Source organism: Lygodium microphyllum, chromosome 18 (assembly GCF_053477565.2).
Source record: "Lygodium microphyllum isolate KBCC chromosome 18, Lygodium_microphyllum_v1.1.10, whole genome shotgun sequence".
Taxonomy (NCBI): domain Eukaryota; kingdom Viridiplantae; phylum Streptophyta; class Polypodiopsida; order Schizaeales; family Lygodiaceae; genus Lygodium; species Lygodium microphyllum.
The window spans coordinates 42251523-42279214 of record NC_141152.1 but is presented as its reverse complement, the minus strand read 5'-3'; the positions used below and the strand labels follow the sequence as shown (position 1 = coordinate 42279214).

Sequence of the window (27692 nt, the reverse complement as noted above, 5' to 3'; positions counted from 1 at the left end):
CTGGTGGACTGGTGCCGAGGTCCCACGCTTGAGCATTGTCTTTCGAGCTCCTCCACAGTGGAGAGCTCCGAGGGATGTGATCGAGTGGCCCCTGGCATAGGCGGCCCATTTCTACTAGTGTACAGAGTCACGACTCTCAGCATGGCTGATAGATGCATTGATAGTACCACCTGGAGCATCTATCACCCCTATGGTCCGGTTAAGGGTCACCATGGGGGACTGGAGCTCACCGTCCAAACCAACGGCAAACCTCTACTACCTCTACACAGAACAGATGCATGTTCAGTCAATCACAGGTCTCCCCATGAGCTTGCACCTTGCATCCTGGAATGTGAATAGTCTCCACTACAATGGGACACGTGGTTCCAGGAAGTTGATTGTTCAGCAAGAGCTGCAGACTACCCTTGCCAGAAGGATCGACATCTTACTTCTATAGGAGTACATGCTTACCCCCACCTAGGCCCAAAGGGTTGGGAAGGTACTTCCGGGCAGCTCGCACACTTACTGGGAGCACGCCATAGGTGTCCACGGTAGGAGTGGAGACATATGCACCTCTATTGGCCCAAGTCTCACCGCTTGTGTACGAGACCACGGACGATAGTGGCAGGGAGAATTCTATGGATCAGATTGCATATTGGGGACTCGTCCCTTGGAGTCCTCAATGTCTATGCCCCTACGGAGATTAGGGCATGTAACATGTTTTGGGTGGAGATCGCGGATGGACTCCCAAAGGTGGACTCCTGGATTGTTGGAGGAGACTTCAACAACCTGGAGGCCTTGGAGGACTAGCAAGGTAGAGGCAGAAACTACCAGTGCATGGCTGGGGAAGAGCAGAAGGCATGGAAGGTCTTTCTGCTAGCAGTAGGAGCACGTGATGCTTGGAGAGACCCTGCCTTCCATAGGAGGGAGAGCTCATTGGACTTCTCTTGGGGATATAGGCGTCTAGGTGGAGCACTGTAGGGGTGGTTGGACAGGTTTTACGTGGGAGAGTGGGGAGGCTCTCGTGGAGGCCAGATTGAGCAGTTGGTATGCACCATGATGTCCGATCATTGCCCGGTTCTCCTGACACTTGATCCCCCAGCATCCACCCTTGACACACGATCCTTTCGAATCCGTGACTCGATCTAAAGGAGGAAGGAGGTGGCGAGACAGATAGAGCACATTTGAACCAAAAAGTGGGGCAGGAGGGACCGCATAGTAGAGGAGATTGCAGAGGTCCTAGCCGAGTCCAGAAAAATCTGCCAAGAGACAGCCATACAAGCTAGGCAGCAGAGCTGGGAGGAGGAGAGAGCACTCCTAGGGGACCTTGCAGCCACACGGAGATTATTACAGGAGGCACCAAGGGATTCCACCCTCCACGCACAGGAGGTGCATGCACGAGCAGCCATTGCTGGCCTAGAGGACAAGCGCTTGTAGTTCTCTTTCCAAACCTCAGCAGCCTTTTGGGCGCGAAAGGGAGACACAATGTGCAGGGAGTTCTTCTAGGTGCACCAGCCTCGCACCATAGGAGAGCAGATACGCAACCTTCAGGATCAGTATGGGAGGACTCGTTCTAGCCCAGATGAGGTGATGGAGATTGCCACCGACTATTACACGCGCCTCTTCCAGTAGGAGACAGCTTCAGCTAGAGAACAACGATGTAGATAGTAGGTCTGGGATCACATCCCGTCCCTTGTTACACAGGAGATGGGACACTCCCTCCTAGCCCCCTTCACACAGAAGGAACTAGAGGAGGCCTTTCATACACACGATGGGCTGAAATGCCCAAGGAGGATGGCCTAAGGCCTTCTTCACCACCTACTGGGAAGTGGTGAAGGACCCCCTACCGATGGCCTTCTAGGAGATTTTCACTTCAAGACAGATGCCAAGGAGTCTTTCGGCAGGTCTTATCAGTCTTCTCCCCAAAGGGGGAGACCGGTTGGAGCTTTCCCAATGGAGACCGATCACCTTATTGTCAGTGGCCTATAAGGCACTGGCAAAGATGATTAGTAGGCGACTACGCCCCATGCTTCTAGACATCATCCATGACTCACAGACAGGCTTTGTCCATGATAGGAGCATACTGAACAATGTATTTACCTTCTTTGAGGCGACAGAGTGGGCGCAGCACAGTGGGCAGAGACTGGCCATACTACTCTTGGACTTCGAGAAAGCTTATGACAGGGTAGACTAGGACTTCCTAGAGGGCACCATGGTGAGGTTGGGATTCCTGCAGGTTTGGATTCGTGGGGTCTCCGCCCTGTACAAATCGGCTACCAGTAGGGTTCTCATAGGCGAAAGGCGAGGGGAGGAGTTTCGACTGGAGAGATCGGTTCGACAGGGCTGCCCCCTCGCCCCATACCTGTTTCTACTCTTTGCAGAGGCGATGTCTCACTTCCTCAGGTCACGTGTGAGCGGATTATGCAGCCTCCGACTTCCAGTGAGAGAGGAGATTGAGTTGTTGGACTTAGAGTATGCAGATGACACAGCACGCTACATAGAGGACAATGAGTTGATGTTGGAGAGAGTGAGGCTGGCTCTGGACGTGTTTTGTTCTGCAGCGGGAGAGAAAATCAACTAGCGAAAGTCGGTTTGGTTCCTCACAGACCCAGACTCTAGCACGAAGTGGGGCGTCCACTTGGGATTTAGATGGGTGAGCAGAGGGCAGACCGTCTGGTACCTAGGTTTCCAGGTGGGACTCCACATCACTCCTACCCAGCAGTTTCTTCCTGTCCTTGATTCTATTCGGAGGAAACTGACCTATTGGAGTACGGCTCGCCTCTTACTAGCCGGCCGAGCCTTGGTGGTCAACCAGATACTCCTAGCGACAGCCTAGTACATTGCCTCCTGTTGATGTTTCTCCTCATCATGTGTAGTGCAGCTCCGCCGCCTAGTGTGGAACTTCCTTTGGTTAGGGTCACATGGTTCCATGGACTCCAGAGTCAAGGTGGCATGGGCGACCATCATACGGCATCAGTCAGAGGGAGGGCTTGGGATCATAGACCCAGAGTATCAGAGTATAGCCCTCTTGGGCAAGCTAGTAGTTTGTAGCCTCACACCAGGAGGGCAAACGTGGAAGATCCTATTTTGCAGGAGGGTCTTCAGGATTGTAGACCGAGGCTTGGCGGTGAGTGGAGGCTGTCCCTGAGATAGATCTTCACGTCAGCCCAAATCACCCCCCCTAGATCACCTTTCCTTCGGGGCTTACTCCGCATGTGGTAGGGCCTTCGTAAGGCCCTAATCAAAAGCCCCCAAGGCTGCCAAGAGGAGATAGACCGTTAGCCGATGATCTAGAACCCCCACGTCAAAGATAGGGAAGGGGTACAGATCGGCGTGCGCCCCCACATCGAGTGGGCAAGTTGGGAGGCCCGCCAGGCTCGTAACATCAGGACATGGCGGGAGGTGTACGGGATGGAGGACAAGGAGGTGCTGTAGCGTGTATTAGGTTGCCAGAGAGGAGTGGAGTTGAGGAGAAGGGAGATAGACGCAGCAATACCTCTGGAGTGGCTTACTACCCCAATACAAGAGTCGATTGAGCCTGAGGAGGTATGGGCAGCTAGGTTTTCACCAGCAAGCATCCCCCTACAGGTGGCAAGTAGAGTGGGCGGCACCCCACAGGGAACTTTCTTCACCATGCAGGAGGGGGGACGTTTGGCCCTTGAGAGAAGGCAGCAGGATGAGGGGATAGCCGCCCTTTCGTAGAGGAGGATTCGAGTGGTGGGCCTTCACGGGAAGACATGGCGACTGGACCCCTATGTTTTCTGGAAGGAGCTCACGGAGTGGCACCTTTGGATCTGGGAGGGCAGACCACTTGATGAGTTGGAGTGGGAACCAGAAGAGTGGCTACGGCCGATCACTACGGTCACCAAGAAGCCACCCAAGTTCCTAAAGTACACTGCCAAGATTGGTAGACATATACTGATGCAGGAGGATATGGATTGGGTGCCGTCACGCAGCAAGCACTGGGCGGAGCACAGCATCACAGAGCCTTTTCGACGGACCTTCTGACGCCGCCTATGGGATAGTTGGAAGCCAAGGAGGGTGTCGTATTTCTTATGGCTGATGGCACATGGAGGCCTAGCGGTGGAAACTTGGCTTGCCTAGATGCACAAGGAGGTTGTAAGCGCTGCACACAGTAGCCTCTGGAAACCCCAAAGCATTGCCTTTGGTCGTGTGAGGAGGCGCAGCTTGTGTGGAGAGGAGCATGCCGCATCCTTCACCGTATAGCACCCAGTCTTGGATGTATCTCATGGGGAGCTTTCTGTTGGCAGGCAGTCAGCCAGGGCCGTCACCTTTTGTATGAGGCCGGGATGCAGGACACGATATTCATTATCGCGGCAGGGTCATGCACAGTGGTGGGTCTTGAGGCTCTACCCATCTGCCAGGTACTGGAGCCCATAGCAAACCGCTCACAGGTATGGGAGATCATAGGGAGTATTACTGGATGGCATATCTGGAAGGTGTGGTGTCAAGAGGCTTTCGACGGAGAGAGACTTTCAGCACAGGCGATATTAGCAGAGCTCTAGACCTCCATCATCCACTCCCTCCGCGGCCGATGGAATCAGGTGCAACGCGAGTCCAAGGCTCGTCAAGAGCTCCGTTGTCATTTCATGTGCACTTGGGGCTGCCAAGACCTATTCTTCGTGATGCAGGCAGGCAGCCCCAGTTGGCAATATACCCCCCTCCCCATGGCTTCTTGCCCCCATCCCCCCAGACCGCCTTGAGAGGCTTGTATATATGATGTATTTGTGATTTTGCATCAGCTCCAGCTAGTCTGTTGAGCATGAGCACTCCGATGTAATCAGTTTTTTTGAGTAATATAATCAGCCACATTTTACTTGCAAAAAAAAAGTATTATGGACACAAGCTTGGTGGTTGATTGGAGCCCCCTCACTATGTGACATCCCTCAGAAGAGCAAAAGGGTCAATTGTTGGACCTAGGGATAGCAATAGGCCAGCTCAATGCCTTGCCGACTGTCTAGGACGAGCTTTGTGATTTCTTATGGCAACTAGTCGAGGACTGGAAGGTCGAATCCTAGGTCACCGCCAAATGGTTTTGGCATTGGACTAGGCACTTTAAGGTTTCATTTATTTTTAAGGAAAGGAGTATTAGTGCATTATTGATTATGTATTGTACCTAAAGGATCGTGTAAGAAACCTTGTGTACATCATTAATTAATGAAGCTCTTTGTAAATGTTAAAATAATGCGGTAGCATAACCTCTTCAGATAACTAAAACTTGCTACGGTTGTTGGATGAAATGTTAGAATTTGCCAATTCTATGGGCAATGCCCAATGTTTAAACTCATTAGTTTGTAGTGTGAACACAACTACCTTAATAAGTTGTGTCACCTTACATTTGTGGAGTTCGAAGGTCTCTTGTTGCAAGAGGAACAAAGTCCAAAGAATGTTGCATTGCATTCAAGTGATGCAGTTATGCTTTCCAAGTTCAAAGACAAAGAAAAAATCAGCAAAAGGGTGATGTTGGAAAACCATCAAATAAGGCTGTCCAAGACTAAGAGAAGTCTAAAAAGAAGAGGAAATGTCATTATTGCATGAAGCTTGGTCACTATATTAATGAATGCAAAAAGAGATTGGCCAAAGAGGACTCCGAGTTGGCTGCCCAAGAGACATCAGCCAGAAAATCTACAAATGGGGATGCTTCTGTCAACTTTGTGCATGAGGATTATGCATTTCTCACATGCAGTGTTAATTCTTTAATGGCTGATTTAGCATTTAATGCTACTGAAACGCAAAAAATATAGTGTATTGACAGTGGAGCATCAAAGCATATCACTTCCAAGAAGTGTTTGTTCAGCCCCTCATAGGAAACATGTTACATGTGCGAACAGCAACAGTTATGATGTATGTGGCATTGAGATAGTCACTATTACTGCTGCAAAGGGCTATGATTTCATGCTTCTGGATGTCTTATTTATGCCTAACATTACAAAAGCCTTGTATCTATCTCTACTTTAAATAAGCATGGCTTTTAGGTCATCTTTAACGATGGCAAATGCATTGTCAAAGATCGAGAGATGGATTATGCCCTCAAATTGTCCAACACCCTGTATAAGGGTTTATTCTTGTTGGATACATATGACAGACAATCTCATGAAGCTCTGGTAGTTACTACTCTTTCGCCTGCTATGCAAAATGCGGAGCTACGGCATGCCCACTATGGACATAAGTTTTGGGAGTTTGATGACCCTTTAGAGGTGTCGTATGGTAGATGCATTGCCTCTAGTGGAGACTCCACCTCCTCATGCATGCAAGGGATGTATTTTGGGCAAGATGCACAAGTTTGCCTTCAAAAAGGATGGTGTAGTATGAGCTATCCAAAAAATGCGATTTATTCGCTCTGATGTTTGTGGTCCCATGAGAACACGTACATTTGGGATCCTCTTTACTTTGTTACATTTATTGATGATTACTCATGGTATACATGGGTGTATGGGCTGAAGGCCAAATTTAATGTATTCATGCATTTTAAACATCTTGTGGCAAAGCTCGAGGCTGAAACTGGTTTAAAAGTGCAGATACAACATGATGGTTTGCCACATGTAGTGGAAGTAGTACAACAAGAAAGGGCTGCTGTAAATGCAACCAAGATGTGTTGCAATTTACAGTGGAGTTATTGGTTGTCTTATTTATCTTTGCACCACATGCCTTGACATTTAGTATGCAATATCTTAGGTGAGTAGGTATATGCACAACTCATGGACCATACAGTGGCAAGCTATTAAGCGGATCTTCAAATATTTGCGAGGTACTCAGTCACATGCATTATTATTTCCCACGGAGGGAGACTTGCATTTGTAGACTTAGAGTGATTCAAATTGGGCTAGTGATGTAGATACTAGGCAGTCTACTAGTGGACATTGTTTCCTTTTGGGCCTCTCATCCATTTCATGGCTAAGTAAAAAAAGAGCCTATAGTGGCTACCTCATCTTGTGAGGCTGAGTATAGGGCAGCCTTCACCACAGCAATGGAATGTATATGGCTCCATAGATTGTTGGCTGATCTACAGATTTCTTTGGAGGGTCCTACACCCATTTTTTCTGACAATCGGATTGCTTTTGCAGTGGCACCAAATCCTATGTTTCATACTCGCACGAAACACATTGAGGTACATTACCATAATATCAAAGAGAGAGATGCTATGCAAGAGAGATCAATTTGATATATATCCCTACACAGTGAAACATTGCAGACGTTTTCACAAAAGCACTTCCTCGTGATAAGTTTGAGGCTTTCTGAAAGTCCTTCAACTTGCTACCCTTTAGTGATTGATCTTCCTATACTTCTACCACATTAGCACTGCAAGGGGATGTTAGAATTTGCCAATTCTATAGGTAGTGCCCAATGTTTTAGTTAGTTGTTTGTAGTGTGAACAGAATTATATTAATAAGTTGTGTCACCACTTCTAGAGTTAGTTCTAGAGTCAAATTAACCATAGTTGAGTTAGAGATAGGTCTAAGTTACTTAAGACCTATTCATAGTTGCCTCTGTATGTCGAACGGTACTATTTGTACGGTACGATTCGTACGATACGTATCCGTACGAATTCGTACATGAGTTTGGGCCCTTTTGGGCCACTTGGTCTACGACACCTGAATCCCACGCCCCCTATTTCCTACGCCCCCGCCTTTACTCCTGTGCGTTCCACTTGCGTGATGGCACTTTTTTTTTTGGTGGTTTGGGGGGGGGGGGAGAGCCTTGGATACCTCATCCCACCCCCTTTTCCAGCCATGCAAGTATTGCGGGAAGCGCTATACAAGTGGTGCAACTCGGCTTCTCCAACATCTTTCTAAGACTAGGGGGCAAGTTGCTCCATGCAAGGAGATCCCTCAAAATATTGCGGAGGAGATTCTCGCCAAGATGAGAGGGGGATCCACAAGAGGAGGAAGTGGCTTATCGGCACCAACTCCTATGCCTACTAACAAGGAAGCATCCAATGTGGGTGTATCTTCAACCGATGCCGGAGAGGCCTCTACCATTGGTGGTGGGGGCTCCACATCTGCATCTGGCTCCGATAAAAGACAGAGTGGAGGCTCATACGGTGCCGGAGAGACAATCGTCTCTCTCTCTCAAGCTCTCAATCATGTGCATGGATAAATTGCCTTTCTTAGAGAAAGGCCACGACTTGTGGACATTGAAATTGCATGCACGATGATTGAGTGCAATCTTGCATTCAATGTTCTAAAGCAAGAGCCATGGAAGAAGATGGTAAAAGCCATTCCCAATGTGGGTCCATGTGAAGGATGATTGGTGTCACATACAATGACATGAGGACGAGAAAGATTGATGAAGAGAAGGAGAGCATTGATAGAGCCCTTGATCCTATTCGGGCCGCATGGATAAAATATAGTTGCTCCATTCTCACTCACGGATGGAGTGATCGTAAGAAACGGGACATCATCAACATACTCGTCTCATGTCCACTCAACACTTACTTTTAGCCGGCCATAGATACCAGCAAGAGGGAAAGAAAAACAATGGGTGCATTCATCTACCGCCATATTCCACAAGCTATCATTGAGGTATACATTGCAATTTACGTTTCAAATTTGTTTCACTTTCTTTCATTATGATAATATCATGATTCATAATTGAAATTTGATTTATACATAACTTGTAATTTGTAAATAGTGGTTGTAGGTAGGCCCCTCAAATGTGGTGCAAGGTGTTACCGACAATGCATCAAACTGTCGGCACATGGGCCAGTTGCTTGAGGCCGAGTTCCCTACGATTGTGTGAACTCCATATGCAAGTCATTGTTTGGACTTGCTGATGGAGGACATTAGAAAGCTTGAGTGGGTGAAGAGGGTGGTCCGCAAAGCCACATCAATTGTCACATTCTTCACGGTAAAGATAAAGGTGCTTGCGATGTATCGTGAGCATAGCACACTTGAGTTAAAGAAGCCTTCTTTAACTCGCTTTCCTTACATGTGGTTATTACAGGAGCACCTTTATGAGGTGCGGTCCGCCTTGCACCGGACACTGATGTCCACTCTATGGAATGAGTGGGATGAGCATGAGACAGAGGAGACCAAAGCCATGCAACGCTTGTGCCTTCATGAGTAGTTTTGGCAAAAAGTCCGTGCTATTGTCACTATCGTGACTCCCTTTTATAGGGTGTTACGTATGAGTGATTGCGAAGGGTCCACCATGGGCCTTCTCGTTCACTTCTTTAGAGCAGCATTGACGGACGCACGTGCTTGTACAATGATCATAGAAACACAGCCTGCACATGTTTTAGAAATAGCACAGAGGAGATGGGCGTGGATGCATAAGCCTATCCATGGTTTTACCGCATTGGTACATCCGGTCTACAAGTCACCGACGGTCATGGATAATAGATTGTTCCGTTCAAACCAGCTTGCTTATTTGACTCGTGTGGTTCTAGTGGATGACCACAATGCAGTGCTAGAGAAGCTAGGATGCTATGCAGATCAGAGAGGGCATATGGCTTTTGCTTCTCCCACTTATTGGAGGAGAGAGTCACTTGTGAAGCCTTTATTTTGGTGGCAAAACTTTGGATACACACTGGAGACCCTTCAACATTTACCCATGAGGATCCTTGCTCAGGATTGCTCTTCGGGTGCATGTGAGAGAAATTGGAGAGTCTATTCTCTCATTCACACAAAGATTCACAATCGGCTTAGCACACGACAGTTAGAGCGGCTAGTCTATTGCCGCACTAACTTACGCATGATGAGGGCTACGATGAGCATGGGTAATTCGAAGCAGGTAAAGTTTAAACACTTAACCATAACATTTAAAATTTGTTGTTTTAACTTTTAAACTTTGAACTTAAAAGTTTAAAGTTTATACTTTACAATTTAGACTTTAGCATTTGCAATTATCAATCTTACGTGCATCACTGCATTGTGTAGGTGAATGTTGATACATATAAGTTGACAGGCGACACTCCTCCGAGTATACATAAGAAGGTGGACAAGGAGGAGGAGATGATTTTTGCAGAGCTCTATAGAGAGCTTATAGCAGTAGATACTCGTGACACTCGCAGTCAGCGTGCTCATGGGCGAGGAGTTTGAGTAGGTGGTAGCAGGGGAATGGTCATTCGACGCCCTCCATCATTGAGGAGGGGTGATTCGAGTGCCTTACAAACATATGTAAGGTGGGGCTCTAGTAGCTCACATCCTGTGCCTCATGATGACATCCCCCACTTGCCTACACAACTGCCACCTAGGGAGCCATCATTTGATGATGATGGTAACCTCATCAGTGAGGATGAGTATGAGTGCATCTCAACATCGAATGCCGAGCAGTCATCTTCAGACTCTCTTGATGCGCACTCAGATGATTCTGATGATGATGATGATGATAGTACTGCCTCATCATAGATTCATATGACATGTCACATAGGTCTCTCTTTTTTTTTGTATCAAATATACTAGACTCTAGTTGTATCCCATGTTTTGTGTAGCCCATGCAACCGCGATGGTCACTCTCATGTATTCATATGCCTATTTCCACTTTAAAAATGTATTCTATGATCTATCATTTAATGATTTATGGTTTTTGTTATTTAAAAAATCATCTTAACTTTTTTCGTACTAATATCGTACTATACCTTATAAAATCATAAGGTACCAATTAGTACCGTATTTTATCGTACCATACCATATCGTATCTTTCGTACCTGACAACTATGGACCTATTATGCTTTCATTCTATCATTCTAGCATTCGCATCTTTTGAGTGTGGAACTACTGCCCACTCTTGCTAATTGTCTTGTGTTAACTCTCTTTTTTTTTCGTGAAGATAATTGAATTAGGTAGTAAAAATTTACATCAGACCATTAGGTCAACATTCTCTCTGTGTATCTCCTACTTTCTATTACATCAGACCATCAAGTTAGCATACTCTGTCTCTCTCACTCTCTCTGTAACTAATATTTACATAAGGCCTGCAAGCTCACAAACAACCAAAACAACCTATTACATGAACAGTATACTAATAGATCACACAGAAGGAAAAGCTGGAGTAGAGCAAACAATCGCCAGCCAAGGAGCAGCAATATCCGGAAGAACCACGTCCGTTGACATCATAGAGGAGATTTGCCATAACACTATTCCACGCACACGGGCCACATGCCCATGGATGCCCGATGCTGAATCAAAAATAAAGGCATTGCGCGTATGCCATCTATGCCACACAGGGCTGTCCATCTAAGAAAATGGAATAGGTAGGAACAATCTAAACACAAAGAGGGCATAGAGAACATATTTTCCATAATCCACGAACGAACTGATAGTCGATATTGAGTCATCGAGGATCACACACGGAAAATGAAATTCTAGATCTGTCGCGCAACAGGGAAGGAGACAAAGAGTTGAAGCAATGTCTCATCACATGTAGTGCAGAAAACACAACGCCCTGCAGAGATCTTTCAGGCACGTAGCACTTCTCCGGTTGGAAGACCCCCAATGAGCAGCCTCCACATGAACACTTTTCCTTGATACGAGACCTTATACTTCCCAAGCTGGATAAATCTTTCTCGCCACTTCTTTTTGTTGTCTCTCAAATGCCATAACTTATTCACTTTCCCCATGACCCATCTCTTGGCTTCCACCATCTGATGATATATCTGATTAGTTGACCTTTTCTCAAAATCATCTGGAAGCACAAACATCCAATCACGCCAAGGATCCACTGGCTATAACACAAGCAAAGGAGAGAACCTCTGAAGACTGTCCTGTAAGGACAACCAAACCTCCCTATATCCACGAGGCACCCTAAAGTACTGACGAATACACCTAAAGGAATAAAGACAGGGCTGCCCAGGAATAACACCATCACGGACTGTCTTCAACCCCAGCCTAGCCATCCGATTAAACTTGTCTTGCTGCAAATCTTTTTGTGGCCCATTCAACAACCTTGAGGAAAGCCAGTATTTCGCCTTGCAATGAATTTTCCTCTTTACGAATATCCAGGGGGCGCCAAACTACAAAACGAAGCATCTCTTGCTAGGAAGCTATCAAATGAGAAAGCAGAAAAGACTAGGCAACCTTTATAGGCCGCGTAGAATTAAGCACATGCCACCAAGAAGCATGAATAACCGTGCTTCCATGAGAGATGCCAGCCTTTTCTATGAAGAATTTGGCAATATCTGACCAAGGATGACACTGAATACATAAGACTCTACAACAAGGATAGCCTCAAAGCGGCCATATGCAAATTAGCATCTAGCAAAGCTGCACCCCCCATCCTTTTTGGAGTGGTCACATGCTCCCAAGAGATCCATACCTGCCCCAAATGATTGCCTCTCTTTTTCCATAGCATAAATCTGATAGACTGGACCAAATCCAAAATGGACTTCTTAGTCCAAGGGAGCAATGGCAGAAAGAACGAGATCATACTGATCATAATGCATTTAGCAACTTTTAGTCTAACATATAGAGGCCAACTTTGAGATTTCCAGCACATGAACCTATCATGAATTTGGGAGACCATCCAATCCAACAAGGCACCGGGAGCAACCTCCACGCCAATAGGAAATCCCAAGTGTCTGGTTATATTGTCCCTTGTGATCACAATTCCATTCCAGCCCAAGGCTTGCAAATCATTCTCCGTACAAAAGAGAAGGGTGGATTTCTAAGTATTAATGTGAAGACCCGATGCCAAAGCAAAAAGATTCCATGCCACCATTGCCCAATTAACATTAATACGATCTACCTTAAGGAACATAAAAGAATCATCTGCCAAAGATTGACCCACCATCTAGTCACCGCCGGGAAGAGTTAAGCCAACTATCTCACCTTGAGCTACAAACTTATCCAATAATGAGAGCTTGGAGTGAGTTGCCAAAGCAGATAACAAAGAGCTGAGAGGACAGCCTTGCCGAAGGGACCGAGATAAGGCAATTTCCTCCGTAATCCCTCCATTAAGAGCAATATGGACCATAGCACCCTGGCTAATGGTATCAACTAGAGAAATCATACGAGGCCCAAAACCCATTGTAGACATTAATTGCCGCAAGAATGACCAACTAACATGATCAAATGCCTTCTCAATATCCAACAGAAGCATAACAACCTGCTGGCTAGAAGCTTTGGCATAGTCAATTCCCAGCTGAACATTCAAAATGTTGTGCATTATATTCTGGCCTTTAATAAAACCATAATGACATGGATGAATGAGATGCGGAAATACTTTCTGCAATCTATTGGCAATAATTTTGGAGAAGATTTTATATAATGATCCCATAACGGAAATGGGACTCCATTGTTTCAAAGAGGTCGGAGAGGAAACCTTGGGCAACAACCTGATGACAACAATCTTCAATTCTGGTTTGACCTGATTACTAACCAGGTCACAAATATATGTTCGAGCAGAGAGAACATCATTGGATAGAATCTCGTGCGGACCCAACAAGGCCCTATAAAAGTCCATAGTCATCCGAATAATAGAGGCAGGATCAATCACAATATCATTCCCATCCCTTAAGCACACAATATTTTCCCGAGAATATTTCTGATGCAAACGAGCAAAAAATTTATGAGTTTGACAGTTGTTATCATGTAAAGCTTCAGCTCTGGCCAACAGCTTGTATTTTACATATTCCTCTTCATGAAGAGATTGGACCGTGCCTTTCAGCCATTCAATGCATGTGAGCAGGTCATGATTAGAATCCCCACTCTAACACAAAGACAAGGAATGAGCTAATAAGGATTGAGCATGCTGCAATTCAGCTCGAAAGGAGAAAGCATGCTAAATACCATATTGTCAGGATAACGCTCGCGTACTATCCCTAAAAATCACCCATGCTTCCATCCCTATAGATAGGACCCTCAAGCTAAAAGAGGCTATCACTTGCTGAACACCTTCGAAAAACTGATTTTGCTGCAAAAAAGATTGATTAAACCGAAGAGACAAATGGGCAAGGAGAGCCTTAAATGCAAGAATAGGTCTGTGGCTCATTTCCAGGACCAAAGGATAATGATCTGACAAAACATGTTGTCTTTCCACCCGCATATCAATGACTACAAGAAGAAAAGATTCACTTTGGCAGATGTATATCCTATGCAGTCAGGCCCAAGTGTTTGGATGCTGAAAAGAACGATAAGTGTATCCATCTTGTGATGGGTACATCCAAGACCACATGTCCTGTTTCAAAGATAGCGCTGCAAGAGCACTGTCTCTGAGGACCATCCATAACCGAATGCGGAGAAGTCGCTTGATCTGCAGAAACACAAGCATTAAAATCGCCCATAACAAAGCCTTGATGAGCCATGGCAAGGCAGTGCAAGTCATCCCGAAGATGACGACGTTCCCGTGTAGTAGAAGGAGCATACACGCCTACAATCCACAAAACCTCGCCCTCATAAATTATTTCAAGAATCAAAAAACAGCCACGAGGGTCCTGAGAGACCAACGATGGTTGTAGGGAGGCTTTGACAGTCAACATAACTCCCGATCTGTGCAGAGGACAACCACTAAAGAAAACTACATAATCCTTATATACATATGAAGATCCAGCCAAAACGTGATATTTATGCTCCATAGCACAAAAAACATCCCATTTTCCAACTAGCACCACTTTCCACAACCAGTACTGCTCGCTACCCGTAGAAACACCTTTCACATTCCACAAAGCAATTTTCATGCTGAATCACAAATGAGAAGAACTACTAAACCGCCGCTTTCCCTTTCCCTTGTACATCAATAGCCTTGGCAGCTTGGAATCTCTCCATTTCACCACGAATCACATCAACAAGATCTTCCCTCTGCAAACTGGCAATGGAAGCATGGGAAGGGAAGTGTTGTTGCTTGGAGCGGAAAACATCCCGAGGAGGCACAAGCCTTCCACGCACATCAAAGCGCAAAGCAGAATCAGAAGGCCTTTTATCTTCTCTATTGTCGGAGCACGCAAAGATTGGGGTTTCATATAAAACCCCCTCCCTATGCATTGAAAGGTTTGAGTAATTGACGAGCAAGATTGGAGGGAGAATCCTGTCTGGCATTAAGGCAAACCACAGTGACCTAGGAATCCTCCTGAAGAGGCAAATTCTGCCCGCCCACAAGCGAAGCATGCTCCCCATCACCGTGGGAAACGTCCTTCTTGCCTTCATTACGACCATGTTGGGAAAGCTGCTCAAGATCAGCCACTGGCTTCTAAATCGTCTCCTAAGGGAGGTGGTCTTGCATTTCCATATCTGGGTCTATAGGGCATTGTCCTACCTCCATATTTTTGTCGCATTCGGAAACGAAATGGCCCAATTTGCCACATCTAAAACAATGTCCAGCAAAAGTACCCCATTTCAACTCATACACCAACGTTTGTAACCCTCGAACCTCAAAACGAATCTTTGTCGAACGAGGCTATCCTATATCCCAAAGCATACATGCCCTATTCCAATTGTGGGAAGCCAGACGAGGATCCACCAAAACCTTCCCAAATGGTTCTCAAAACCAGAGGAAGGAGTCTCCAGAGATGCGCAGGGAAATCCACCACCTCTACCCAAATTGGGCATGCCCATCTCAGCATCTCCTGAAACTCAACCATGGGCCTCCAAGGGACCACATGAACTAGTTGCCCATCCATGAACAAAGGAATGCGTTGCATAATAAGAGCCCGTACTTCTGCAAAACAAAAAAGAATCTCGAAGAACCCCTTCGGGTCATCATAAATCTCTTCCACCAAGGGAATTTGCATATGCCTTGAAACATCTTCGGAGCACTGTTCAGAACTAACAAACATAGCCTGCAGCCAAGCACGAATTCTAGTGATCAACGGAGTCCTTCTAATAAAATAAAATATGGCTACCCTCTCATGGAAAGCAGCTATCTGTTGTAAGACCAGGTCGGTTCCCATGACTGCAACTACTTGATCCCCATCCGGTATTGCGTTAGCTTTATCCTCATTATAGTGGACATAATGTCACATAAGATGGTTGGCAGTGGCCAACATGAACTGTAAAGATCCACCGGGCTGTGAACAGGAAACATGAACCTCTGGCTGAGACAAATTCAGGCCCAAGACCGGTTCTTCAACCGACATCCTACGACGTTTGCCCATCTCTTCACTATCCTGCAACAGCCTGAGTTCATCAGCGAAGGAATCACCATCTGGATCGGCGAAGTCTTTGTCATTCCCTTGCCCAATCTGCTGATCCAGAAAGGCCATATTGATGCCATTAGATTCTTGCAGATTTGCCATACCAGAACCAGATTCCAAACACAGAATTTTTTCTCTCTCTCGCTCTTTCTCTCTCACACTCTTTCTCTGTACAAGGGCCAGTCTGCACTCTTTATCAGTGCACAGGGGCAGAATGCACGTGTAATTATGTCTGGCCAGCAGGCTCTGTATAATGGCGCTCAGAGGTTGGGCAGCAGACTGCCCGGACAGCAGGTCGGTTGCTGCCGAGGTGCATGAAGGCTGACCATGCAGAGGCAGGGCACAGCTGTCCTTTTTCCTTACGCAGCAACTGTGACTGAGGAGCAGATCTGGGCACCAGAGGAAACGTTGATCACAGAGCAAGAGTGGTCGCAGCAGATTACAGGCGTGAAGGGGTAGAACTCACAGAAAGCTGGAACAGGCCTCAGGATTAGAGCAGGTCGTCAGACCCACACAGCCCAACACGAAGCAGGGCGCCAGGGATGTCAGAACAGGTCGAGGATGATGCTCGCGAGCAGGGCATAAGACGGGAAACAGGTCGCAAAGGAGAATCGCAAGTAGGGCAGAGGACGGATGGGCAAGGCAGAAGACAGGGTGGAAAGAGGCGAACAGAAAAAAAAACAGGGGCCTCTGCGAGTATTCACGGCCGTCCGCAGCGAGTCTTGTCCATCCTCAGGTAGGCGTCCACTTGCAGGTACGCATCCGCAGGCAGGGAGTGACAACGTCTGCAAGCGACTCAGGGACAGGGCTTCCGCAGGCAACTCAGGGACAGGGCTTCCGCAGTCAACTCAGGGACAGGGCGCGCTATCGTTTGCCATTGATTGTGTTCTCTCTCTCTCTCTCTCTCTCTCTCTCTCTCTCTCTCTCTCTCTCTCTCTCTCTCTCCATTTCCAACATGGAAGACACAACTCCATCTTATAAACAATAGACCAGGCTCTCTATGTTATTGTTTAGGATTAGGACTAACCAACCATGACTACCTATGTACTAAGAATCCCCACCAGCATTGTTTTATGGGAACAAAGTGTGACTATGTTACCACAAAGGCATTGGCGCATTGCGCCCCCCCCCCCCCCCCCCAAAAAAAAAAAAAAACTCCCATTTCACACTCTCCTTAGACCAAATGCAGTGCTGGTTACTATCTTTGTTGTAAGGCTACCAAGTAGTCTCTTTTAAAGGGGCATTAGATGGTTGTTTTTTGAATGACCTTAGAAGATTAGGAACCTAAGGTTCAACCCTTTGGATCGAGACCTTCACATTTTGCTATAGGGTAGACTCGGAAACCGCCCAATCGGTTAAGTCTATGCATCAGATAAGGTCCAAACAGTGTAGCTCATAGATAGCAGCTTGAGCAACTCTTGAAGCTTGACGATTTGCTATAGGGTAGACTTAGAGACTGCCCAATTGGTTAAGTCTATGCATCAGATGAGGTCCAAACAGTGTAGCTCATAGATAGCAGCTTGAGCAACTCTTGAAGGTTTGCTTCTTCTAGCCAACCTAGGGGTAGATATACACACAACATCAGAGTAAAAAGGAAAGAGTAAAAGTTAAGATTGCAAGATTTGTCAAAAAGACTTGAGACCTTCAAGTAACATAGGAGCTAAGATTCAAATTTTAACAAGACTATTGATTGCATTGGTTTTTCTCTTGCAATAGGATGTCAAAACTAACCTTTGGTTAGAATATAAGAAGAGGAAGTACAAACCCAAGGAAAGAGTATTGAGATTTCTTAAACTAGCTCAAATCAATGATTGATGAACTCGTAATAATTCGCTCGATCTTGTTGAAAGTATTCATCAAACCATCTTCGACACTTAAGGATTTGGATAGTGCTCACTGTGAGGGTCACATCCGAGTTGAAGAGACAATGCTTTTGGTAAAAGAAGGAAAGAGAGTACTTCCAATAAAGAAAGGGGAATAAAAGAAACTAAGTTAGAAAATGAGTTGTGATAGTTTACTTGAGATAAGATAAAGCATTTCTATTTTCAAGTATAACAAGTTGACTAGACATGGATGAACTAGATTTTGGTTAGCAAAGTACCCAAGATTGTTTTGATAATGTTATTCTTGCTTGTGCAGCAAGGGGTTTCTGGACTCATAAACTTGGAGCAAAGTTTAGACCATGCCATTCCAATGAAGTCAACTCGATTATCTATTCCATGTTAACTTATTGAAACCCTATGTACCTAGCACTAGCCATCTTCTTGATGATCAACAACCTATTATACCCAAACGAAGAGTTCTTGAAAAGCAGACAAGTAAGATTTTAGACTCTAAGACTAAGAAACTTTGCAACCGCACCATCATTGTAACAACTAGTGCAATCGAAAGATTACCCAAAAGAGGATTCTACTTGGATTAGTGAGATCACCCTAGTTCTTGTCAAGATGAGGACATCTCAATTTCTTTAAAGGGAAGAGGATGTAATATCCCTATCTCTACCAATTTTTCTAGCACCCAAACAAATTGTCCTTGACCTCAAAATTGTTTTTTCCGGCTACAATTTAGTTGCTCTAGTCTTCAATTCACAACCAGCTCTCAAATCAAATAGTCGAGCTCTCAATTTGAAGATTGGTCTCACTATAAAAATAGCATGTGACTTAGCTTCTATATAAAAGTTAGTGACCTTAGTGTTGAAAACTTACGTAAATTTTCTTAATGAAACGTTAAAAGCTGAGAAGCATTACCAAAAAAAAACATCGTCACTAATCACTCCATCATTGCTGCCCTGCCAAATTGGCACCCCAACCTTGTCATTAGATGCAAGGATACTCAATTGAGAGCAAAAGCATTAGCTCCCCAAATTAATCAGCTTAAAGCATAACCCTCCCCTTGAAAAATTATAAATTAAACTCTTGCCCCCCCCCCCCCCCCCCCCACCCCACCAAAAACAACACATTTGAATGTTGCTTCTTCCTTGGTTTGAGAGTGAGAGCAAGGAGACCTTTTAACTACGAGGAGATGCTATTGAATCAATGCACTAGTGAGCCATTAACCCAACTAGATCAATACCCTATCCCAGATTTCATAATCTTCAAAGCTAAGTTGCCCTCTTATTCAATCCCTAGCTGAAACTCTATCCTCGCCACTCAAGTGAGGAGTCTTCCCTTGCCACCCCACCAAAATGAGTTTGTACCCATCAACTCAAGAGACCATATTGCTTCCCACCAACATTCCGAATGTTGCCACTCCAAGACCCACAAGCAGCGAGAATATAGTAAACCCCAACATGACAGCTCCTAGCCTCATCCTTTGCAAATGAATTTATCAATGTGCAAAATAACCAAATCATCAAGGCCCAAATTGGAGTGTCAATTGTCTCATAATTGTTAAAGTTAAACAAGTTGACTATTGTTTGGAAAAGAGATGATTTCATGAAAAGCAAGAAAAGTGAATTGTGTATCATGGTTAAATGTGTTTGGAATTACATTCGTCGCCTTTGCGCTAACTTCCTCCTCTGTGTTTTGAGCGAAGGAAAGTATTAGAAAGATTAGAGTATCTAACATGTCTCTCCAGCCATGGAAGTTCACAATCACTAGGGAGGTGGACTGCGGTCATTGGGGAGGCAAAGAAAGTTACCAATTGGGTGGCATTCTTGAGAATAAAGCTATGTAGTATTGTGAAAATGAGCTAGGCTATTATTGGAGCTGTCCCCAATGTACCCCTTGAAGGAATGGAAGGGTCAAGGGTTGGGTCTAAGAAAGGCAACCTGCCACCTAGATACCTTTCAACTACATAGGATCAGATATATGTATGGTCCGTTAAAGCAATGCTAGTCAAAGACAAAAAAGACCAAATACTAGATTATCAATAGAATTGTTTTGGCCATGGGACTTGGCACTTTAAGGTTTCTTTTGTTGCTAAATGGAGGACTACTTGTGTACACTGTTGATTGATGTGTTGTGTGTGCCTAAAGAACCATGTGACGAACCTTGTGTAACGAGATAATCAATGAAGCTATTTATATATGCCAAAACAATGTGGTAGCATAAATTGCTTAGATAACTAAAGCTTGTTGGATACATGAGTTGAAAACCATATGCATGGAGGTCCCAATGACCCCATCCTATGGACACATGGTAGCATAAACTGCTTAGATAACTAAAGCTTGTTGGATATGTGAGTTGAAAAGCAAATGCATGGAGGTCCCAATGACCCCATCCTATGGACACGTGGACCCACTTAGTTGGTGGCTTTCTAAGTTTTTTGTTTAGGATTAGGGGATGACTAACCTCATGACTACCTCCATACAAACTGGACGCCAAACTAGCATTGCTTTAGGCGAACAAATAGTAACAACCCTTAGACAAAGAGGTTGAAGAATCCTTCCCTTTCTTTTCACACTCTTCTTAAACCAGGTGCAATGTTGATTGCTATTATCTTGAAGAGACTCACCAGTGGTATCTATAGGAGGGGCATTAGATGGTTATTTTTAGGATGACCTTGGAAGTTTCAATAACCTTGGGTTTTATATTTTGTGTTACGGACTTAACATTTTGCAATGAGGTAGACTCAAAGATTAATTGCATGCATCCTATGGGATTCGGATGGTGTCACTCAATCTCACAAAGAAGTGTTCAAGACACTACTGAAGGTTGCCCGGTCTAGCCAAGCTAGGGGCAAGAAACTAATCCTCAATTCGAGGATTCTAATTGCGATTGAGTTCTAGGAGTTAAGACTAATTGTACAAGTATGCAAAAGACGATTCCTGTAGCCCTAACCAGCTTATAGGTTTGGCCTCTTGTGGCCAAAATATTAATTTATGGCTGGTGAATTGCATCCTAAGCTCTCAAAATGTCATTAAAAATAGGGAAAATAACCCAGTGCTGAAAGGTGGTAAGCATTGTGCCATGTTTGTGATACATCCAAGTCCTAGTTCTGTTGTATCGTGACAAGGTGGTCTCCGACCATCATCACTAATGTAGGTCTTACATGATGGGCCTGTGTTTGCCACATAGCCCAAATGAGTCGCTTCAGTAAATTGTTATTTAACCCAATCTAGCTATGCTAGCTGATCACACTAGTAGATGCCTATTTGTGAACCACAGTTTGGAACACATGCAGTTGTATGGTGGCGTAATTCTGTGATATCCCTGTTATTCTTATGTGTGGATATCCCTGTTATTCTTATGTGTGGAGTCAAGTTCTCTTCATCTCATTTTTTATACTGATCATCATCCTCTAATTCAAATGGCCCAAACTTGTGGTCCATAAAGCTCCATAATTTAGAGAGCTTTGGCTGTTATCACTGACCTTTAATTAAATGTTTCCTTTTCCTTGCAACTTTCATACAACTTTTTCGTTACATTTAGGGCTTCACATGCAATGTGGATGTCTCCAATGAACTTTGAAATTTTTCAAAAAACTTGGGAGAGAAAAACTAAATTTGTTTTCTCGTATTGAGGTTTTCTAAGAAAATGACACTGCCAGGCATAGAATGTTGTGCCAGACTGTATGTTGAGGATATTTTTGGTAAACCAACTTCACAACCCAACAGACAATTGTCTTTTTGAGACCATTAGACAAATCTGTTTCCTTGTACAAACATAAACGTGTATTTTTTAGGTCCTCTTCTTGCCAAACTTTTGGCATTGTACAATGCAAATGCAATGGAGTGCTCTATAGAGTGGAGTTATTTGCATTCTTGACAAGACTTGATTAAAAGAAATATGGCTAAAAAGTGTCAAATCATCCTTAAAGCAAACAGTAGTTTCTCTTCCATGGTGGCAAAGTAATTGCAAGGATGCTTACTTCCGATCACCCTCCACATCTGGCAGATCCTTTGTTATGGCAATCACCGTAGCAAATAAAGTTACAAAGATTGTGATAAAAACAACGGGTGGACTGCAAGCCAGTTACAAGCATCAACATTGGGTTAGCACAGACATCAATATAACAAACAAAGCGAGGAAAGAAAATTTGTTCAGAAACTTAAGCATTCATAATTGACTGACCTCCATCCAAAAGATAAACCCAAAGAAGCCCGTGTTGCATAGTACACTCCAAAATTAAGTAAGAAACCACGAACCTACAGCCAAACCCTCAGTGCATTAGTATCACTCTATATTGGACAATCTATACCCAATCACCACAATATCCAATTCCATGGCTACTCACTCTAAACTTTTACTTTCTTTAGATCTCAACTAAACAGAGCATTTAGACATGAACCAGCAGCAGGTTGGGAAACATGTCATCCTGTAGTATACAAAACACTACAGAAACTTTTGTTATGTACAAAATGAAAAGTATTTCTTAGGCTTTAATTTTGAACAAAAAGAAGTCATCTGTTATTTGACCCCCAGTTGGCTGCTGCAAAAATTCTTGTGCTTTAAAGTTCCTTAATATGACTTAGCCTAGAGTTCCCATGTCCCACAAAAGCAGCTTGTAGAGAGAGAAGGCTGCATTATATGAGGAGACGACAAGACAGCAGGTCGCATCGCATCCACATAGGTTTCAGAGATTGAGAAGTAAAACCATAGTAACAAGAGCAAAGGACGGATCCTAGGATGTCAAAACACCATTCTCAAAGGCACATAACAAACTGAGCCCTACAGCAACATCCCATGCATAGTTGTCATGTCTGATGGCATCCGATTAGTACCATCTGTTGGGAATAAAGGCCCTCGTGCCTTTTAAATGTGCTCGGGTGTGAACACACACACACACACACACACACATATATATATATATATATATATATATATATATATATATATAACCTAAAGAGGTACACACTCATTGTACCCACAAATCGTGCTCACTCTACTCCCAATTGTGCGCTCTCTCTCACTCTCTGTCTTTCTGCTTTGCTAACAATCACTCCGTGTCTCAATCCTCGCGCCACTGAGCACAACAAACTGGTATCAGAGCGTTGTTCGCATTTCCAAGGAGTATCAGGTCGTAGCACTTGACAAGTGAGTCAGAAGAATAGCAGGCAAGCGTCAGCACAGACGGTGGAGTGAAACAGTCGACTGACTGGCTGCAGGGCACATGACAAACTGACAGCAATCATGTAGAGGACCAGCGGCGCTGACGACCAGCGGCGCTGACGACCAGCGGGACGGGACCAGCGGGGAGCTGACCAGCGTGGCGACGACTTCACAGCATGCGACAGGACCAGCAGGCGACTTCACAGGCGCGCGACAGACGGGACCAGCAAGGCGCTGACAGTCCTGACGGGTCAACGGACCCGTCATCGAAAAACGTATTTTTCTTCAAAATTTTCTTTTTTTTGGAAACTCCTCCTAATTGGGGATGGATTTCATACCACCTTTGGTGATGGGAAATGGAATATCTGTAAGGGATCTAGAGTGATTGCCAGAGGTTGTAAAAGTGATACCTTGTATCCTCTCCATATATCTAGTGTGAGTGATCATGTTGTTGCCATGACCAAGCAACCAAGTGTTTCTTTGTGGCATGGCTGGTTGGGACACATGAGTCAAATTGGAATGAAAGTGCTCTCTCATTTGGGTTACTTGCCTTATCTTCATTATGCTGATTTTGAGCATTGTGATTATTGTGTTTATGGTAAACATGCAAAGACGTCTCATAAGAAGTCTCTTTCACTGAAATCTTCTCCTCTAGAGTTAGTACATTCCGATGTACGTCAAATGCCACGGTTATCTTTAAGGGGAAAGAAATATTTTGTCACCTTTGTGGATGATGCTAAACGGAAGGTATGGGTTTATCCTGTTCGTAGCAAGGATAAAGTGCTTGACAAGTTTAAAAATTTCTTGGCATTGGTTGAAAATCAGACTGATAAGACACTTAAGTGTCTTCGCTCTGACAATGTTGGGAAATATGTGTCCAAGGCCTTTCAAGCATTTTGTGATAGCAAAGGAATAACGAGGGAGCTCACTGCCCCTCATAATCCACCCCAAAATGGAGTTGCAAAGCGTATGAATCAGACCATAAAGAATAAGGCCCGTACGATGCTACCTCATGCTGCATTACCCCATGGTTTTTGGGTAGAGGCTATTATGACAGCCGTACACTTGATTAATCACTCACCAAACAGGTCTTTGGCGAGGGGAGTTCCCCAAGAAGTGTGGTCGGGCAAGCCACCTTCATAAGCTCACCTGAAAGTGTTTGGCTGCGAGGCTTTCGTGCACATTCGTAAAGAAAAATGCAACAAGGTTGAGCCAAAGTTCTGTAAATGCATTTTCCTAGGACATGGTGACGAGGGTGAAATGGGCTATAGATTATGGGATCCCGAGAAAAGGAAAGTAGTACGTATCAATGATGTTATCTTCTGGGAAGATCGCATGCATAAACAAACCAAAAAGACTGAGGAGGTTCGTAGGGTTGTATTTCGGGAAGAAATACCTTTTGGACAGCAAAATGTGCCCGTTGTACAGCAGCAAATACCTGCTGTAAATGAACCTGCAGAAAATAATGCTGAAAATGATCAGCTAGCTAACCCATGATAATGAGCCACTACATGTGTAGGAATAGCCAGGACAGCAAGCTGTTAATGCTGAACTGCAGGCTGAAATGCCAGGACAGCAAGCTGAAAATGCTCAACAGTCAACAAACAATGATCATTGGGTTAGCAGATCATTTAGGGCTACTAGACAACCTGATAGATTCATTCCTGGTGCAAACAATGTGGCTGATTATGTCATGTTGACAGATTGTGGTGAACCGTCTACTTCAAGGAAGCAATGGATAGATAGCACAGCAAGAAATGGTATAAAGCCATGTTGTTAGAAATGGAATCTCTTGACAAAAATGGCACTTGGGACTTGGTGCAGTTGCCTGAAGGGCAGAAAACCCTTCCATGCAAATGGATTTACAAGATGAAGGTCACTTCTAGTTCCTCACTAAAGTACAAAGAAAGATTGGTTACGAAGGGGTACAAGCAAGAACATGGAGTTGACTTTGAATGAGATCTTCTCTCTTATAGTCAAGATGGCTACATTAAGAACCATTTTGGGCCTTGGTTGCAACTGAAGATATGGAGCTCATACAGATGGATGTAAAGACTACATTCTTACATAGTGATCTGCATGAAGACATAAATATGCAACAGCCTAAAGGGTTTGTGGAAAAAGGGAAAGATAAGATAGTATGTAAACTAAAAAAGAAGTTTGTATGGACTGAAACAAGCACCAAGAGAATGGTACCATAAGTTTGATACATTTGTGCAATCTCAAGGTTTCCATAGAAGTCAAGTGAATCACTGCTTGTACACAAGAAGGCAGCAGATGGTATCCTAATTATCTTGGTTCTGTATGTTGATGGCATGCTGAATGTTGGCAGGGATACTCATGCATTGGACTCACTAAAGCAAAGTCTTCATGGCAGCTTTGACATGATGGAACTTGGTGACGCTAATCACATTCTTGGCATGCAAATACCCAGAGATAGGTCGAAAGGATTACTCTATCTATCTCAGCAAGAGTATATCTACAAGGTTTTGCAGCATTTTAATATGGAGGGGGGCAAACATAATTGGGGTTCCATTGCCTCCATATCTGAAACTCAATGCAGAGAACAGCCCTACAACTGATGATGAGAAGGCTGAAATAGCCAAGATACCATATGCTTCAACTGTTGACAGTTTTATGTATCCTATGGTTGCTACACGTCCTGACATTGCCTTTGCAGTGGGAGTGGTAAGCAAATACATGGCAAACCCTGGTAAAAAGCATTGGGAAGCAGTAAAAGGTATTATGAGATACCTCAAAGGCACAAAGGAGTTGTGCATATGTTTTGGAAAGCAGAAGGCATCTGTCGTTGGCTTTACGGATGTAGACTATGCTAGTCATGCGGATTGCAGTAAGTCCACTTCTGGGTATGTGTTTACCTTCACAGGAGGAGCAGTCTCTTGGATCTCCATGCTACAAAAGTGTGTTGCATTGTCTACTACAAAGGCAGAGTATGTGGCTGCCACTGAGGCATGCAAGGAGACTTTATGGCTTTCACGTCTAGTGGGGGAGCTTGGCATTACAGAGTTACATGTTCTCTATTGTGATAGTCAGAGTGCTATCATGCTAGCACAGAATCCCGTCTTTCATGCAAATACGAAGCACATACATGTGAAGTACCACTTCATTAGAGATGTACTTGATAACAAGGGCATTGAGCTTGTCAAAGTACATACAGATGATAATCCTGCAGACCTTCTCATGAAGAGTCTTCCAGCAGAGCAGTTTGCTCATTGCCGACACATGATGGGAGTTGGATAGATATATGTATTTTAGCTTTGTATATACCTAGACTTAGCTGATTCTTTTCTCCTCTTAAGGCACATTGGCTTTAGGTGGAAGGTTGTTGGGAATAAAGGCCGTCGTGCCTTTTAAATGTGCTCGGGTGTGAATACACCCTTAGTACTTGTACTTTTATATATATATCTATCTAAAAAACCTAAAGAGGTACGCACTCATTGTACCCACAAATCGTGCTCACTCTACTCTCAACTCTGCCCTCTCTCTCACTCTCTATCTTTGTGCTACTAAAAACAATCACTGCATGTCTCGATCCTCGCACCATTGAACACAACACCATCTAATACTCATAGAGTACTAATCAACTAATAAATCTTGGCATGCTCCAATGCAAAAAAACTATACAAATAATTTTACGGCCTATAGTTAATTTTGGGACTTAAAATAATACACTTCAAACATTGAGAGTCTTTACACCAGGAGAGAACTTGAGGATAGAAAGGATGGAGAGCTTGACAATAGAGGTTGAGTGGAGGTAGGGCGAAGGAGAACTTGAGGGAGTAGGGGGTAGAGAGCTTGAGGAGAGAGAGTTTGAGAGTAGAGAGCTTGACATTAGAGAGGGGAAGAGTTCAAGAGAAAATCTTGTAAGTGGGGACCCCCCTAGGGAGGTGGTGGGATTGGGGGTGGGGTTAGGGTAGAGAGAGAGAGAGAGAGAGAGAGAGAGAGAGAGAGAGAGAGATTGGAGGGGTGTGCACATGTGTTGTAGGAGAGGAAGCCTAAAGAACGCCTACAACCACCCCAAATGGTCACAAACAAGCAATTTAAAATAGTTGCACAGTTTGGATCAGATTCCATCGTACATCATTAGATGTGTCGCATTGGATAGGATGGATCAAACTAGTCCATTCATCCATTGGATGTGGACAATTTTTGTCCCATGTACCATCCTTGACAAAGGGACTACTAGATGGCGTTCACATGGAAACTCTCACATCCATACACACGTATCTACATTCATGCATATGTTTTTTTGTAAGTTCAAAAATACTCTTTCTTATAGAATGCCTTCAAAAATATACAAATAGGTTTTTCCTGATTTTAAACATGCCATCCCACCCTCCATCTCCATTCTTGTTTGGCCATCCATTATCCCCTCGTCTAGCCACATACTTGTTCATGTCCCATGTTTCTATGGCTAGAACACGATACTACTCTCATGAAATGACAGAAGCTTGGAGGGGTGGATGTTTCAATAGGATGAAGCCTACTTACATAGAGACCAACATGCCTTCTACAAAATGCTCAAGATTCTCTACAAAAGGCATCCCTGGGCATTCCACTAGAGGAGGCTTGATTGGAATTTGTTTTTCTTATGCTTCAAGAGCATTATCTTT

The 27692-nt window shown here is 44.3% G+C and overlaps 1 protein-coding gene across 2 annotated transcripts in view; it reads right to left on the bottom strand.

The window, feature by feature from the left end:
• LOC148020795 (homogentisate prenyltransferase) overlaps nucleotides 1–27692 on the bottom strand; it is a 130229-nt gene that overhangs the window by 9541 nt on the left and 92996 nt on the right. For both annotated transcript variants that reach the window (XM_087698605.1, XM_087698606.1), the window contains 2 exons: nucleotides 22081–22154; nucleotides 21878–21970 (listed from right to left, as the gene is read on the bottom strand). In XM_087698605.1, coding sequence (XP_087554731.1) covers nucleotides 21878–21970; nucleotides 22081–22154 — 167 coding nt within the window. The remainder of the gene's footprint in view (nucleotides 1–21877; nucleotides 21971–22080; nucleotides 22155–27692) is intronic.